Raw genomic sequence first — 19118 nt, 5'->3', positions numbered from 1 at the left:
ACGCTAAAAGCAGCCGTAAATCCTCCTTGTGGGACCAAAGACCACAAACGTCCCATTGGAGGAGAGTCATGATGAGAAAAAGATGTAGGGATGTCACCTCAGCGGCTGCCGAGTGACAGCTGAGGCAGAGGCACTACCACAGGGCACAGAAGCAGGATCCTGCTCCATGGATCTTCAAGGTTGCGAAGGAGAGGACCGTTTGCCTTTAGTGGACATCTTCCAGCCTTTCCGGTTATATCAAGACTCGGGTGTTTGGCTGAAGGGATGGAGGAAGTCATCGCAGGAGTACTCCTATCCTTTCTGGACTACCTGTTGTGTAGCTGCTGGCTTCGTCCCTTGAGGTGAGAGTTTGACGGCTTGTTACAGAGCTGGCCGGTGGGATGGCGAAGCTACCTTGACACTGGGCAAATTCACAACCTCAGAGCTGAATTGGAGGTCGCATGTCTGCATGGCCATGTCCTTCATGGAGCGAAGGTAACAAGAACAGAACTATAGGTATCAGATGGGAGAACGCTGGGTTTGCAACTAGCCAGTAACTTGTGAGCAACTTGATAAGCCACCTTCCCCTTTACCCGGATCTCTTGAACAGCCTGCTCATAAACATACACTGGACAATCCCGAGGGGAGGCAGCATGGTCACCATTGCAGTTGATACAGCGGGAAGAAGGAGGCGGACAATCGCCCTTGTGAGAATCCCTGCCACAGGTGATACATTTGGCTGAGTGTTGACAAGACAATCTAGTGTGGTTGAAAAGATGACACTGGCAGTAGGGCATCGGGTTCGGAATGTATGGCTGGATGGTGATAATTTCATAGACTGCTTCGAGCTTGGACGGAAGCACCAGTCTATCAAAGGTGAGAGAGAGTGCGGGTGGGCACTAAGGAGCAATCTACGCAATCTACCTTTATCATTACACGATGGATGGCAATGACACCCTGATCAGAAAGGTAAGATTGGATTTCGGCCTTGATTAGACTGCCGAGCAGCCTGGTGTAAATTACACCATGGGAAGAATTCGAAGTTCTATGGACCTCGACATGAGGAGGGTAACCGTGGAGAAGCGAGGCAGCAAGCAATTTTGCTCTAGAATCAGAAGTGGTCTCAAGAAGAAAAGTGCCATTCTGTAAACAAGAGCAGGACTTCACAGGACCAGCAACTGCATCTACACCTTTCTGAATAATGAACAGATTTACCGTGGCAAAGGATTGACTGTCTTCAGCACGTGAGACCACGAGGAACTGTGGTGCAGTGGGAACGGCATTGAATCATTAGTCTCATTACCTTTACTTTTCTTAGACGTTGAGTGGGAAGATGATTGACTTATGAGGAAATCCCCAATGATTGCCAGCATTTCTGATGGCGTGCTCCTTCCAACTGGGGGGCCCCCTCGCAAGGGGGAGCACCCGCCCTAGGTGATCGTTCACACCTCATGTAACACCTTCCGAACACCTGACAGAAGGACCAATCGGCAATTTTTGAATGTTACAGCTTCCTGTGACTAGTCTGTACCACGGGGTACGCGCGAACCCTAGCTGTCGACCTGGGCCTCGGAATTATGCATTACCCAGTCACCTGTAACATGTCAAATGTGTGGGCTGGATTTCAGGAGCACACAGGGAGGAATAATAACAATAATAATAATAATAAGAAGAAGAAGAAGAAGAAGAAGAAGAAGAAGAAGATCCTCAAATGCCGAAGTGGAGGAATGACAGTAGGGAAACGTAGAAAGGAAAAGAGAGTGAAAAACAAAGGGGAGACTGTTCGCATGTCAGTGACAGAATGCAGAACATTCCCAATAATACCCCAGACATGGTCCCCAAGGGAGGGGAAGAAGAATAGCAAGAGGACAGACATGCAGCATGGAAGGGAAAAAATGCTGCAAAGGCTGGGGCCCCCATGGTAGCCAAACATGAACCCACCAAAGAGTGGCGAGCCCCCTCGGAGGAATGGCAGCACTATGGCAGCGACACGTTCCTTGGCAGAACTGTCATGGGTAGTGAGACATGAGTTGCTCACAACTGAGCAGCAGTCAATCTATTAGCATCACAGTGGCTCTTTGATCAATTTGTAGTTCAAACAGACACTGCTGTTGCAGAAAGTGGTGCGCTTGGTGTCTGGAAGAGGAAGGGCATTCTGTTCATTGGCTTCCTAGCCAGAAGGAATCAGCGATGGGAAAAACCGCCTGGTGGAAACTGATACCAGTATTTTAGTTCTAAAAACCAGCATTTCTCAGTATTTGTATGATCTGTGTTATAACAGGTCTGTCTATTTTTTACTAATAACTGGATAGAAGCCCATTTATCAGTGTGTCATATCAGTGGTGCTAAATTGTTTTTAAATAAAACTTGCTTTAAAAACAAGTAATGTTTATTAGTAAACTTCATTTTAGTTACACTGCTGATATCAATGAGCTGCAAACACACAATAATTGGCACACCACTGCTGAGGCAATAATGCAGCTGTTGCTGTGCGAGGTGGCCTCTTAGACAATGTCTGCAGCTCTTGTAAATGAATGACTTAACATGGAAAGTTGAGTTTTCACCCTTTAGCACTGACTATTCATAACGCTCAAATAGTGGTATGATCCTCTAATGCAAAACGATTTCCGAGATTTCAAAAGAATACAATAATTCTGGTAGTATTCAAGCCCTCATTACTTTTGGAGATATGCAGCGAATGATGTACAGACTTAGGTTTTTTTTAATTATCTATTCTATTTGACAGTTTGAGTATACATATCTTGAAATGTATAATGCAAAAGTGTGAGGGAGGCAAAAAAATTTCAGTCTTTTGGTGTCTATGTTTATTACTTAAAATAATAGTAAGAAGAAGCCAAAAACTGCTTCCTTCTGAAACTGGTTATTTTGTGCAGTTTTAACAGTAAAGTTGGACTGGAGATAAAAACTGGTTGCTTCAGTGATAACAATCACCCCTAAGGTGAACCAATGAATGTTAGTCATTATTGTGAAACACTGCAGAAATTTCCACAGGTCAAACAAAACTTTATGTGCTGATATAAGGCAACACTTGCCCACATATGGCTCAGTGCACAACTACTTTTTTGAACGAACAGTACCGACTTTGCTCCCAGTGATTTCCATTTTTTCTTGTGCCTGAAAAAATTCCTTTCCTCCAGTCATCATTTTCCCAATGCCAAAGAGCTGAAGACAACTGTTACGTGCTGGTTCCATTCCCAGTCAGCAGAAATCTACAGCACAGGAACACGCAACTCTGATCCCAAGATATGACGTTTGTCTCAGTTCTGGTGGAGATAAAGTCGAAAAATAGTTGATACATCGCTGTACCTGTTGTCAATACACTTTTTCATACAACTTTCTTTTAAAGGAAGCAAAGAACAGGAAAATTTAATTTCTGGGTGAATCTCATAATTCCTTTTTAAATTATGAACTTCAATGTATTATTATTAGTTCTTGGCATGCATCTCCCCACATAGACTATCAGATGGTCTAATGAAATATAACAGCTAGCAGAGTCTCACCTACTTCAAATTAAGAGTATATGTTGAGTCTTGTTATGGTAATTCCAAACAGAGAAGTATAATCGATAGGTCATGTTAAATATTGTACATGCAAATTTCGTGAATTTACTGTGAAGAATGCTATTTTAAGTGTAAGTTGACCTTGCTACCTACTGGCACTATATTTTGTGATTGACATTCTCAAAATCAAATGTATTTTGTTAATTTGTTAAAAAGAAAAGTGATTTACATTATTGCAAAACATGTATATACAGACCCTGCAAGGTCACTAACTTATGCCAGTTTTTCCAAGTGATTTCAAAGTGGTCACCATGCCAATGAGTTTTGCAAAAATAAGAGGCCACTATCTTTTGGATGGAGATCTTTGGAGGTGGCAGAGGAAAACTTTCTTTTTTGTTTGGTGTGGAGTTATAATGGCCGTACAGTAGTGCGATAGGTTTTCTAAAAAAAAAAATATGTGTAGCACAAATTAGTGACAAGCAATTGACTGCGTGGCCAGTGGTTGTATAACCAGGAAATCTCTATCTTTTATACAGCTGCCAAAGCAGATCAACTCACAGCACCAAAGATACAGAAACGGGAGAGGAAGCTTTTCAGTAATCACATACGGTACCTTGGCTAGCGCCCTCATTAGTGGCTCATTGTCTTGCATACGCCCTGCTGTGTCCACTAGCACCACATCCAGTCCCTGGTCTCGTGCATAGCCAATAGCCTCCATTGCAATCCCAGCTGCATCTTTGCCTGTCAAGATGAAGTAATACAGTGAACAGAATAAATGTACATGTACATAGCAACATTTACTGTCACTATGTAACACCTGTAAGAAGAAATATTTCAAAAATAAACTACTATTACACAAAATAAGTTAGCACATACTCTCTTTCACTTGTTGACAGAACCTACTGATTTTGAGAACTAGCATTTAACACAGTTATACGAGCCAGCCTACACAGCTGCAACATATGTATTTTTTCTTCAATTGTAGCTGAAGATAGTTTATCTTAGACAATACCACGTTATGAATGTATATCCACATTTATTTACAGCAGAATGTTTCATATATCAAAGCTACCTGTGAAAATTATTGTACAACAGTAAAAATTACAAAAAGGCAGTTTTTTTAAAAAAAACATGAGTACTATACCTTGATCAGACTACAAAATGATCGACATGTATCTGTTTACAGGGCTGCCACCGTAGGAACATCCAACCAGAGAACACAATGGTCGTACCTTCTGTTCTGGTCACCATTGTCAACTGTCTTTGTGGGAATAACTACATCCAGTAGCAGAAGACTGTTGTGACTGGTAACCTAATAGTTGTGTTATATTCTGATTTCTTTGTTTCCCTCTGTGGCACATCTGTTTTGAACAACAGAAGGCCTGAAGCCTGTAGCAGATGTACAATGGTTGTTACACAAAGTTCAGCGAGCTGGTCAAGTTTTGCGTGGTCGTACATGTGAGTGTGTGATCGGTGTTCTAACATTTCAAGGAGGAGAGAGATACAATAGTGCAACTATTGCCTCCAACGAAGGTAGTCAGAACTACTGCAGATGTTTTTGAAGTTTCATAAAAACACAGTTGTCCAAGTCTGGAAGTAAAAATACTGTGCAGGACAGGAAAGGGCTGGTTTGTCAAAGCTAAGGATGCCTGTTAAAAAGAGGAGAGAACAATGATTAACATACTTTACTTCACTCCAACAAGGTGCAGTTTGTCACCACATATATGGATAAGAACATCCAAGCATAAAAGACTGTGCATTACTCTTTGTTTGGCAGAATTATTGTAATTATTAAATTATTCAGCGGAAGCAAGAATTCTTAACAGTTGTCAGAACCTTCCATTTCCAAACAAATGTCTGCCCCAATAGCTGAACGGTCAGCGCGTTTGAATGCCACGCACGGGGGCCCAGGTTTGATTCCCGGCTGGAGTGGGAGATTTTCTCCCCTCAGGCTCTGGGTGTTGCGCTGTCTTCATCAATTCATCCCCACTGTTGACGGGCAAGTTGCCCAATGTGGCATCGCACTCAATAAGACTTGCACTTGGTGGCCAAACTTCCTGCCTGGGAACTCCCGGCCACTAACGCCATGCAATCATTTCCATTTTTCAAAAAACAAAAAAATTAATGCATGCAAAATTGTAATGGAGACACATGATACTGCTGTGCAGCATTGTCAGTTTTTAAGAGACATTGTTAAAGTACCATCTGAAGACACTGTGTCGCTTACCTAAACTTAGATAAGTGACACTCATTCTGTCAGGAATGACTGGACAGATGACAGTGTATGTTGAAGCATCGCTTTTCCCTTGGGAAAGGTTGCAAGAATCACCGTCTTGATGTGCTGGAATTTCATCTGGTTTCATACCAACTGTCATCTGGTTTGAATGCTGGGGAAAACAAATGACTATCATGGTGAGACAAACCTCAATAATTTTCTGAAGCAGTTGAAGTGGACCAACTGTTGGAAAACTTAAATTGGTCATCTGCCATTGTAGAGGCTAATGCCCCACACCATGTTAAGCAACAAGGATATTACGATCCTATAAAGTGAACTCAATACTGCATGTCAACAGGAAGTGTGAGAGGTTAGTACAGAGCAGCACAGCAGTTGGGCTTATATGGCCATACAGCACATACACACTGCAGCAAACTGACAACATTGCTCCCTTCCATGTTCAACTGTGGTTCGCTGTCAATCACTTTGATATTCTGATCAGGGTATGGTCTTGTTGAAATAGTTACCCCACCCTCCATGTTCGTTGGTGTAGAAAAACTATGGAAAACCTAAATCAATATGACTGGAGGTGTGTGTAAATCTAGACAGCCACTGTTAAACAGATCACATGCAGAGCAGAAACAGTTCTTAAGGAATGGAGAATTACACTAACTAAAGAAACAACTACAACAAAAGGAGAACAACAAAGTAGTTACTGCAATAACGTTAAGTCCTGGGCAAAAGAGATACTTTTTAGTAAAGATAACAACTCGCCAAATAATAAAGGTGTTGAGACATTGGAATGCACAAAAAACAAAATTGAAAACTTCCCTATTTTTCAGGCAAATCTTTTTAAGCCTAGAGTACAAATGCAACAGGCTGAGGGAAAGCCTAATGCATGATGAAAGAAGAAGAAGAAGAAGAAGTAGTACAAATGAAATGAAATGATCATGTGGCACTGATGGTCACGAGTCCCCACCTTGGGAAGTTCGGCTGCCAAGTTGCAAGTCCTTTCAGTTGAGGCAAGACTGGGTGACTTGCATGTCGATGATGATAACACAACATCCAGTCCCCAAACGGATAAAACTGATCCGACTGGAAATCGAACCGGGCCCACTGCATGGCAGACAGACAGGGGACGGACACTGAGCTAGTTTTGCTTACTTTTATTCCAGGAAATTTTTGATGTTCTACTTGGACTTTACATTGCCAGACTCCTTATAAGGAAAGAGTTCAACAACATAGTGCTGACTAACTAACAAATGGTAATATGAATTAGTTAACAATATTCTCATTTATAGAATGAGATGTTTTTCAGATGTTAAACTGGGTGAAAGGTAAGTGTGTGTTTCAGAGACAGCACAGGTAGATGTCAAACTACGAATCTGTCAGCCTTGGCAATAGGGAATGAGGAGGGAGTACTCAAGTCCCGATTGGTACTAAGATTTTTTTCTGGCTTTTAATATTACTTAGACCAATGCAAATGGTGTATACCATGAAATTACACCGTGGTTTGGATTTCACTTTTAAACTATCGGTCTCCTTATAACTGTTCCATTCTTGGTGTATCTTGCATGACATTGTCTTCCTGTGGCTTTCTGTAATTTTTTTTTCTTATCAGATTTACCAGTTTCTGAGAGCTCATCAATTGCATTCTGGAATTCGACTCATGGTTGTTAACTATTGATTTACCTCTACTTCTGACTCGTATCTTTACTCTCTTAAAGAAGATGTCTGAGTGGTTTTTTTTTTCTTTTTTTTACTACCTATATCTTGCACTATCTTTCCACTCCTGAAATTAGTACTCCAATGTTTCCAAAACTAGAGCTTCAATACACTTTCTGAATTCACTGGTCTATATTTGCAATAGTTCTTACTTCCTAAGAGCCCACGAAATAGACACCCTTCATCTGTGTAAATATCAAATATTTCTTATCTACTGATAAAACAGTAAATATGATAAATTTCTTGCATAAAAATAAATGTGAGTAACATCACTTAACACTGTGTTAAGATGTTTAATTGGGCCACAGTTGTAGGCACGAAGATAAAACTGCTTCGTGTACAAAATTACTTACCATATCCTTTCTCATAGAGCTGCACCATTTGCTTCCCACCATGCATCTCGGGAGGATGCAGATTATTCAATGAACGAGTGTGCGTACGGAGCTGTTCGACAGCACCGGCACGGAAGGTGTCACAGGCTGCGATGAGCACTCTGAGGCCATTCTCAACGAGCCAAAAACAGATCTAGAAAGAAGGCAGTCAGTTGCACTAAGTCATAGTCTCACATGCTAAAAACAAAAATAATCAAGTTATTGACAATATAATGTAAATGGATAGATAAAAAATTCATTCACCAAGTGGTGGCATGAGAAAAACACACACACACACCACACACACACACACACACACACACACACACACACACACACACACACACACACAAAGGTTTAACTTTGGCAAGCTGTTGGAGGAACTGGCTCCTCCTGGCAGAAGAGTTGAAGGGGAAGGAAGAGGGATGAAGGAAAAGGACTGGAGAGATTTACTTTTTCTTTCTCATCCTGTCTGGTAAGTCTCCCTGATCCGGGGCTCTGTGTGATTTTTCTAAACTGTGCCCTTTTCCTTAAACCTCTCTAGTAGTTTTCCTTCACCCCTCTTCCTTCCCATTGAACTCTTCTGCCAGAAGGAGGAGTCACTGGCTCCAAAATATTGTAAAAGTAAAATCTTTATGTGTGTGCACACTCATTCCTGCTGCCACTTGCTGAGTAGATTTTTTATCCACCAATTTCCATTAGATATGCAGCAGCGTGTAATTTATAGAAGTACACACACTTCCTAGCTTTCAGAACTGTAACTTACTTCCTCAGGGAGAAGGAAGAGATAGCTTGTGAACGTTAAAAGGGAAGGGAACATCACACAGATCCCAGGATGAGAGGGACCCACCTGTAATGAGCTGCAAGAGAGAAAGACAGTGGAGGAGGTTCCAGAGATAATAGGTCAGAAACTAATGACATGTAAATAAAGAAGTATGTATAAAAATATAATGAAAAATAATGATAATGAAAAAAGGGGGTTAGTGGAGAATGTGTTAATGGAAATTAAGTTTAGATGGATGTCAAGATAAGAAGATGCACTGGAGAGCCAACTCCCATCTCCAAAGTTAAAAAAAAAAAAAAAAAAACATAGTCGAGACGTTGTCAAGAAGATCCCCCGACAGCTCGCAGCACTGTTGCCATCTTTCAACTGCTAAGTGTTAACAGTTGCAAGCAAAAACAGCAGCTGTCTACAGAGCTTCAACAACAATGAGGCACTGCCACAGAGACGTTTATAAAATCGCATTATGTTATTGGTTGAAGTAACGCCGCGAAGCTGCCGTGCCCAGCCAGCTGCAACTGCCAAGAATCAGCTTACACTGACAACTGCAATATCTTGATGAAGGCTCCAAATAGCCTATGTGGTGTAGCAGCAAGCAGGCATTCAGGTCTTTGTGGCATGCTATAAATCACATTTAACAACTGTGTGCTGGGTATCCCAACTATGGACCTGTTACTTTTACAATGAAGATAAGCACACAGTTCAGTCACACTGATGTGACCACTTCTTGAAAGCCTGAATAAACATTTTGCAGCACAGCCCTTTAGGAAGAGAGAGTGAATCGGGTTCTGGAAGGTACTGACAGGGATGTGGAGCCATGCTGACTACAATGCTGTGGCCAGCTGCAATGGGTTTCTGATTGAGGTGGTCTCACAGAGTCTCGATTGAGCTTAAATAAATCTGGCTAGTTTGATGGCCAGGAGAGCATGGTGAACTCATCCTGGTGCTTTTCAAAGCACGCACATACAGTCTGAACTGTGCGACATGTTGCACTGTCCTTATGGTACATGCCACTGTGTTGAGGAAAAACAAACTACATGTACAGGTGGACATGGACCACAAAGATGGAGGCATAACTGTGTCGATCCATTGTGTCTTCCAGAATGTCGACATCACCAAGGGAACACTGGAAACTTTCCCCCCGGACCATAATGCTCCCTCCTCAAGCCTAGACCATTCTGGCAATCGCATGGCTGTACACACCAATGGCCTTCTGTCCAATGGAGCATAAAATGTGACTCATCTGAAAAAGGCACCCGTTGCCACCGAGTGGACGTCCAGTTGAGGTATTGGCAAGCAAATTACAACCTTCGTCAATGACCAACAGAAGTAAGCACATAGACATTCATAAAGCGCCTGCTGTAGAGTTCCGTACTCAACGACATTTGTTGAACGATCGTCAAGGAGACATTGTTGATAGCCCCTTGGTTCATCTGGGTGGTCAGCTGCTCAATGGTTGCATGTTTATTCACCCATACACATCTACACAACTGCTGTTCACCTCGTCATCTATGATCTTGGCTTTAGATGGCACCATTTCACCATGTACGGCATACTTTAAACACGGCAGTGCACATAAGTTTATAAACTTAGCCACTTCAGAAATGCTTCCACCCTTGGCCCAGTAACCAACGATCATACCCTTTTGGAAACCAGCTAAATCACTGTTTCCACATTATGACAAGAACATTGCCTTCTGCATCTTTCCCACACACTTTATATACTCTCCACTGTTAGTGCTGCTTTATGCAGTTATTGCACATCAATGTTGAACATAGTGGGTAGTCGCACTGATGAGACTGGACCATGTATATGTGTTTTTAGTTCTGATTAATTAAAGGCACATGGTGATATTCTTGGTTGAGGTACCAACTAAATCATACATAAACTGATGCTATAAATAATAGTTTCATAAAAGTCAGATAATTTCCTGTCAAAACACTAGTAGTTGTGTTAAATGGCTGTCAGCTCCACTGTCTTCCGTACTAAAGGCAGACTAAATTCTTATACTACCAACTTAAAGCCAAAGCTACAGTAAACTGTATTTATGAGAGTATGTATTACCTTTGCAAGATTTGTAGATTTCCCCACACCATTGACACCACAGAAAGTGATGACAAAAGGCCGCCCCTGGCGCCGGGCCTCCAATGCATCTCTCAGCACATCGACACGACGTTTCGGGGACAGAATGCGAAGCAGAGCATCAGTAAGTGCTGCACGGACCGTTTTGGCAACAGTATCAAATGTTCCGACAACCTGCAATGTGCAGCAGACCAACAATTCTCAAACTTACAGCACAGATAAATTAACAAAGCAAAGAGAAGTTACTGGAAAGGCATTTATAATGCAAATAAGAAAAACAACAGATTTTGCTGTGAACTGCAGTACCATATAAATGGAAACTGTTTAAGCTTATCAATTAAAGATATTATACAATGGATGACTGTGTTGTAATTAAATATTTATACAGATAACTGCAACCAGTCACTTACAAAATAGTTTTTTTTATTTCCATGAACTAGTTTTTGAGCCTTTTCAGCATCATCTTCACACGGAGCATACAAATGTTACATATTTATTCTTGTAGGGTGATGCTGGTTACTTGTTCTGTGACAACAAGACAGCAAACACTATTGCCATGAGTGATAGTTACATAGCAACTTATGTTAAAAGTGAATTAATTTACTTACTGCTCAATGCAAAAAGACAATACAAATGGAAGCTACCAGGTGGATATTAATAAGTGTACTGCCCACACTCCCACCATAAGTGAACAAATTCATTGTTCAACACAACTTGCCATATAACTATCGCACATGGCGATACATTAAAGTATTTACTGTCTCTGTGACAACTTCTGCATTCCGCACCTGACGTTGAATCTGAGAAGGCTCGAAAATTAGTTTGCGGAAATGATCCAATATTTCATAAATGACTGGTGACAGTTTCTGTGTTTATATTCACTGAATATAAATTGTCAAACTGAGTTTTAATAAACATAATTGTGCAAGTTCACAGATGACCAAGTCTGATCTAAATTTTTGTTCAGCTCTGTTCGGTGTATGAGGTGGACACCGTGAAGAATCAAATGGTGAGCGATTTATGCAGCCACACTTGCAAATGTTATAAAAATTTCTAAGATTTTTTTTTTTGTGTGGCTTTCCTAACCAATGCTGTCTTTATGGAGAAGGTGCTGCAATTTACTGAGGAGAACCAATGATTACAATTAGAGAACCTGGCAGCCATTATACAGTATGAAGCAACACTGATCCTTGTTACGTGAGACTGTCACAAAGCATCTGCTGTTCCAAAAATTGTGACTTCCTAAAATATACCTTGAAATACAGTCAATGCTGTCTGAAATGTTGCCCAGTACAGCTAAATAACTTTTCATTGCCTCCTTACTCACCTTCTGCCCCAATCTCTGGGATATCCTGGTCAGACCCTAAACTCCTCCTCCATCCATTTGCCTAGCCTATAGCTCCTACCCCTGAGCCCATTCCTGCAGTAAGACTAACTATGCATGCTCCTACCACCATCTGTACCAGCCTTGTAACTGGCAAAACACACAACATTAAAGGGAGAGCCACCTGTGAAGCAACACACATTGTGTACCAGCTGTCACCTGAACAGTGTTAAACCATTTACAGTGTTATGACTACCCCCAAGTTACCAGTTAGGATAAATGAGCACAGACAGAGGGTGTATACTGCCAATAAACGATACCATAATGCATAAAATGCTCAGCATCATGACAGTCATGAGTTTGGTGTCTCTCTCACCACGAGTGCCATCTGGATTCTTCCTCCTGACATCAGTTTCTCAGAATTCCGCAAGTGGGAACTGGCACTACAACATGTGCTTGGTTATCACTGTCCATCAGGTCTAAATTTACATTAATTTCTGTAGTCTCAGCATTTCTTTTCAGCTACTTTTCCTTTTCTTTGCTCTCTCCATTCCCCTCATATATTTACCATATAAAATGCAATTAGCTTCCCACTCTTATGTGATGTTTTTCAGTAATCTGTATCTTGCCTATTACCTATGTTCCACATTTAAGTTCTCAGGTTTTCATATCTCATCTGGTGCAGGCACCAATGATCAATCGTTTCTTCTCGTTCCACACAGAAAGTCTCCCCTGATCCCAGGTTACGGGCTACTTTTCCATAGTTCTATTTCCTTAACCTCGTTAGTGGTTTTCCTTCATCCTCCTTCCTTTCCTCTCAGCCCTTCTGCCAGGAGGAGCCACTGGCTCTAAAAGCTTCCACATCTTGTGTGCATTTCTTGTACTACCACTTAGTGTGTAGATTTTTGTCTATCCACTTATATTTCTACTGGATCTGATAGCTTCTCTAAGAGAATGTTCAGGGATACGTTAAAACATTTCCACTATTTTTAAATGTGCTCTGGTACTTTATTACACTTGCTTCAATTCTTGTTCTTTACGTCTTCATTTTCTTTTAGTAAATGCTTATCATACTGACTTTACACATTATTATTGCAACATTTCATTTGTTAATACAAGGTGAGTCTACAAAGTTCGGAGGACTGTCACAGAAAAAGGAAACAAGAGTTACAAATAAAATACCTTTACTGTCCTTAAAAGTAATGACAGTTAGTTACAACACATTTCTGAAAACGGTTGTAAAACTTTTGCAAACTGTCAGCATACACTGCTTGTGGAAGTGCTTGAAGCTCCAATGGATAATGTGAGTGTTCGTGAACAATAGTGCATACACTGTCTTTGCTTTTCTTTAACTCTTCTACTCTCACCAACCATCCGGAAGCATCCATCACACTCGTGTTACTGGAAAATGGAGCAAAAAAATGGAGTAAAACGTGGACATCATGTTCTGCTTCAACTTAAGCAAATGGTGTTGAAGACTCACGGAATGTTAATGTGAATATGTTGTGTTGATACGGTGAGTAAAAAGGGTGTCTTCTGAATGGTTTAAATGATCTAGAGGCACGAAGTATAGCGTTGTGGATGAGCAGAATTTGGGTCAACATGCACAATCCCAGGCAACAATGAATCAATGCAATAGATGTGTTGTGGATGATTAATAGCTGTGTCTGAGAAAGAGAGCTGAAAAGTTGAAGGTAAGCAAGGACAGTCTAAACACTATAGTTCATGAAAATTGCAGACTTTGGAGATATCTGATAGTGGTGCGACCGCAGTGCTTCAAGCCATTCCACAAGATGCATTTGCTGACAGTTTCCAACTGTTTTATAAGGGATGTCAGAAGTGTGTTGTGACTGATGGTGATTACATTGAAGCTCAGTAAAGATGTTTTGTTTGTAACTCCCCTTTCCTTCATTTTCTGAGACCATTCACCAAACTCTTCAGGTGCACCATGTATTATATACTGTTTGCTGTCTTTAAGCTTCATTCACTCTTTAGTTTTAGTTTCAAAACTTATTACTCTACTCGACAGACTCAAGTTATAAATTCTGAGAAGTTATGCTGGTTGTTCTAAGGAAGACCTGCATTACAGCTGACAAGTACCTTTCCTTCGAGGCTGGTGGCTACAGAATCGCAGAGCTTCCCTGCAATGTCTGCGGCGACGTTCTTTGCTATCAAGTGGTCTTTCAACTTGTCCAGGACTGGTGCCATATCCTCTTGTGTCAGGCTCTTGCTGCCCACGAGGCCTCTGTGGAGACAGCGATTAAGGTTTAATAAATACAAATCTCAACACATAGTAGTTGCCAAGTACTGATGTCCAATTACATTGTACGATACCACATAGTGAGACCAATGACTATAAGCACAAAGGCCTCAAAACATCCAATAGAATGCTCAGATGAAGTTTCCATGTGAAATGCAATCAATGTAGTCATATACAATGGATAGTCAGAATGTTTCAATCATTACCTTGATAAAATAAAGTTTTGTAATTAATTTTTTGTTCATCTCTAGGTACATGTCTACAGCCCCAGTACACACTGAAATCCCATGTCATGGAACGTTATCTCTCTGCTAGAGGAATCAAAACAAAATTATAAAGTTTAGTATTGTGGCATAATTTGTTTTCTGTATTTGAAGGGGAACAATTCTGCTACAATCCATAAGGAGTTAATGGAAGTGTACAGTAACAATGCATCATCATACGACATACTTTTGAGGCGATGCAGACAATACCAATCTGGTCAAAGAAGTCTGAATGATGAAGATCGAAATGACATATAATCGGTCTGAAAGATTAGAATAGCACAGAAATGAAGGCTCGGGTGTTCACAGACTGCGGTGTCACAATTGAGAAACAATTATGATCAGTTTCCACATCTTGCACAACACAGGCTGCTCCCATTGGATACTGCAACTGCTCACTACCATTCAAAAAGCCCCTCAAACCTAGAAAGCAAGGAGAATATTTCAGCCATGTCAGGTCATTCTATATGATCTCTTTAAGTGTGCGAGTACCAAGGAAGGGTGTTGTGTGTACTACAATGATCCTGACACAATGGAATAAAGCAAGGAGAGGAAAAGTGGACCACCGAAAGTGAAGTCCCAACAACAGTTGTTTTGGGCCTGCCGTGGCACAGTGCTAGTAGATTATGCTCAACATCCCAGGTCATTCTGTGCAGCACACAGTGACACATGCTGCTTGTTTTGGCTATCAAACTTAGCCTCGACCTGTGTTCTCCTGATACACCAGCCAGTGACTTTTCCTTCTTCTCTCAGATGACGAAACCACTGCAAGGCAGTAATTTTCAGAATGAAGATAAGGATTTTCAAGGAGGAATGTACATACAATCAAAGTCTCCAACAAGTTGTGCACTGTCAAGGAAAATGTTTGGACTGAAGGATGAATACGTAGAGAAGAACTAACACCATCACCAAGTTTCATGGTCGTAGTTTGAGTTTTGGTGGTGATGATTACAACTTTATGACTATCCCAGGTGCATTAAAGTGTTCACTGGACTCCCAAAAATGTTATATGGATCTTCCAACACTCTAATGCTCTAGACACGAAAATGCCTATGACGAAAGTGGTTGAGAGAGTCCTTGTGTAGCAAATACATCAATATTTTCCTTTTTTTGTTTCTTCACTGCCAGTCTGTGGTTGCATAGTGGCATACAATGCTGAGCAAAATGTTCTCTATTTCAGTGACTGTTTCACAGCTCTTGACATCTGGATACTTCTACGAACACAAGCTTCTCCAAATTACTTAGATGGGTGTTGTCTTCCCAACTTATCCTCCGATCCCATAATCCTTGGGGCCGCGATCTCCTCTAGCACCCTGCAACACATCCGTCTCCACCATTGACTAACTTAACTAACCCCACTTGCGTGCTCCTCCAAAAAAGTCTCCCTCTTCTTCTGTTCTGTCACCCCCCTCTCAATCTACCGTTCAGCGTCATGTGCTGCACAAGTCCCCTGCTGCCTGTGGCTACAGCAGCTGCCACGTCTCGGTCCCATGCAGCTGCTGGCTCTTGTTGAGCTGCAGTGCGGCACAATGTAGTCAGCTGGGACAGTGTATTCATGTAGCTGTGGAGAAGAATTTGCCCAAAAGCTAGCAAAGTTTTCAGCCTTGTTATGTGGCCACCAATGACTCAACAACTTACAAGTACATTTTTATGAATGATACTTTCTCAGCCTGACCTGGGTAATATACGACTACACTATTAGCCTGACTGCTTCAATCAACCCATGTAGCCCCAGAAAACCAAGTCTTTTTCTATAGCAGAAATATTCTTTTCTAATTTTAATTATGAACTTTAAGATTCTATCACCACGTTCTCAAAAGATACAGGACGAGTTTTGAAATATGTGAAAATACTTACATGTAAATAAATTTACCTAAATACTTTCTGCTGTCCTTCAGAAATTAACAGTTCCCACTAAGGCACTAAACAATGCTTCAAGGCATATGTTCTGGACAAAAAATATGGTGGTGAAAAAAGCAGATTGTAACTGATTATTTTCAGGGAAGACTTGGCCGTATCCATTCCACAATGAGGACCATCAACTGAAATGTACATTCTGAACACCAACAGCAACTCTTTTTACAGCCAGGCATTTTTCAAAATTTCTGCCAAGCGCAACAAAGAAAGGACAAATGAAGAGCTGGTAACAACAAGAGGAGACTTTTGAAAATGGACATCTTATTAGTGTGCACAATGTGCAGTTCCTCTCTGTGCTGCACAATATTTTACAATATTTCACCCAGAAAGAGACCTGTGATTATGTGAAAATAAAATTTCATTCTATTCTCTAATATTTTCTACTTATACTAATAACTTTCGTTTTTGACTGTTAAACCGTAATCAACAAAGAAATGTTTCAATGAGTGAGTACTACACATGTTCAACTGTATTAGTGAGTGCTTGGGGAAATTACCCACTGAGGCAGAGGTAATACTCCCTAAATTTGCATAAAGTTCCCCCCCCCCCCCCCCCTAATTAAGAGCTCTGAAGCATGCATAAGAATGAAGCAGAATGCTGAAACTCTTCATTTTAAGGACAACCTACCTGAACATAGAAAACACTCTCTGTGCCTTTGACGTGCCACTGGAAGATGCATTAGTTTGTCTTGTTGTCTGAATGTCTCCAATACCATCATCTTCATCATACTCTGCCTCCGAGTCACTGGATTCCACCTCCAAGTCACGTATTCCTCCACTCATTGTACCCACCATCTACAATATTAAATAACATGCTACACGGTGTTTTGAAAGTGCTGTTTCTATATAGAAATATAGTGCATACTATGCATATATTACAAACTATTTCGACATCTATCATAATGGAATGTTATGATTTTTGGGGATAAGAAAACTTTTTTAAGTTAAGCATACACAGTGACTGTGAAAGGCTGTGTTATAAAAAAATTCTACAAAGTAAGCTGTCACAATTTAATGCAATATTTTTTCATGACAAGTTTAAAACTTCATCATATTTTCACAAGATAATGAAGACAAGAATCATATAATTGAGGATTTAACGCTTAAAACACACTGTATGAAAATATTACATTAAGTTATGATGGGCTATATGGTGCAAAATTAGTTGCTTTTAAGTAATGTCATGAATAAACTTCTTTTCAGTTGAATGGTAAAAACTAATGTGTTCAAAGGGAAATTATGCACTCACATACAGGAAGGACCGAGTTCTCTTATCTTTCTTTGTAACGCCAAGCCTAATACTGTATTCTCTGGAAACTGAATTACAAAGTGTTCACTTTTAATCTGCTGGGAAATTCTGTCCATCACTCACTACTTGATATATATATGTTAGATGAGAAACAGATGGCCTTTGAACATTAAGATCCACTGTAAGAGTGAGTGAGTGGGTTTTTTTGAGAAGTTACAAAAAATATAGACTGAACAGCAATACTGATGTTGAGTTACCGAAGTGTCGGGTCGTGGTGCCACAGCATCTCTGTCTTCTGGCTTATCCCTTGTCCTCTCAAGATTTGCCACATCACGTGATGTCCCTCCAAGTTCCCAAACTCTGGGTTTCTTGCCTGCCTTCTCTTTCTCAGGCTTTGGGCTTTTCCTGTGACAAGATGTGTCCATGAAGAACTTTGTTACATTTTATTATCACAAATACATAAGGTCATCCTTTGTGCATATACAATTCAATGTTGGCTCTATACTTTCATTTATTCCATCAAACACAAATACAGATTACACACAATTTATGATGCAATAGTCAGAAACGGATTAAGGCATCTTATGCTTGAACTGCATGTAGTTTTCCATTGACATATTAATGTGCATCACTTATTTCAGTACAATACTTCAATATACACTTTATTTCTACTATCAAGTATTAAAAGTAAATTGTAAACAAAAATACTGAACTTTGCTTTGAAATTTAGCTTACAAATAAAAAAAAATATGGAAGACTTCAAGCACTGTTTATGTCTATTGTTATCTTTTGAGAAATAACAAGAAAAACCCAGTAATCCATCACATGCTCCAGATTTCACATTCAATATCTTTTGTATCAGAAGCCACATATGATCAGCATGGTTAATACCAAGGATGTAAACGGAGCTCAAGATACGAAATAAAACTCAGATTTAATTTACTCAAAATAACCAATCATTTATCTTTATAAGAGTTCGGATGGAAAACTGAAAATCTTAATTCTTGGCAGACGTGTATTAGACTCAAATACTCTTGACTAAAAAATCTAGTTGAGAATTAGGTCAAAAGTTGGTCAACATGTATGCAACTAACTTAAAAACTGGAGAATATAATAAATAAGTGGACCAAATGGTTTAGAAATTATCTCTCAATGTGAAAATTAATTTACCACATCAAGTGGAGTAAAATGCATGCCAATTTTGGAGCCTATAGTTTATGCAAGAGCATCAGAAGTGTGGTAAAATAACAAAGTGGAATTTTAAATGGAGTAATAAAGCAAACAAACTGGAAGAATGGAAGAACAAATTGCAAAAGTGACTGTAAGCAAAAGACAGAAATATTACTGTCACAAAGAAGAAAAAAAGCATAAAAGCAAAATTTGTTACCGAGTTTGTGAGAAAGGGAAATTAGGGAAAATGTATGCATTTGAG

General features: G+C 40.2%; 1 protein-coding gene across 3 annotated transcripts in view; it reads right to left on the bottom strand.

Annotated features, from left to right (window-relative positions):
- Positions 1 to 19118, bottom strand: part of LOC126106332 (signal recognition particle receptor subunit alpha homolog) — an 80382-nt gene that overhangs the window by 10615 nt on the left and 50649 nt on the right. For all 3 annotated transcript variants that reach the window (XM_049912580.1, XM_049912581.1, XM_049912582.1), the window contains 6 exons: positions 17944 to 18091; positions 17066 to 17232; positions 14099 to 14243; positions 10657 to 10848; positions 7794 to 7965; positions 4114 to 4241 (listed from right to left, as the gene is read on the bottom strand). In XM_049912580.1, coding sequence (XP_049768537.1) covers positions 4114 to 4241; positions 7794 to 7965; positions 10657 to 10848; positions 14099 to 14243; positions 17066 to 17232; positions 17944 to 18091 — 952 coding nt within the window. The remainder of the gene's footprint in view (positions 1 to 4113; positions 4242 to 7793; positions 7966 to 10656; positions 10849 to 14098; positions 14244 to 17065; positions 17233 to 17943; positions 18092 to 19118) is intronic.

This window comes from Schistocerca cancellata, chromosome 10 (genome assembly GCF_023864275.1).
Source record: "Schistocerca cancellata isolate TAMUIC-IGC-003103 chromosome 10, iqSchCanc2.1, whole genome shotgun sequence".
Taxonomy (NCBI): domain Eukaryota; kingdom Metazoa; phylum Arthropoda; class Insecta; order Orthoptera; family Acrididae; genus Schistocerca; species Schistocerca cancellata.
Note: the sequence above shows the minus strand (reverse complement) of the source record. Positions and strands in the feature narration are given on the sequence as shown.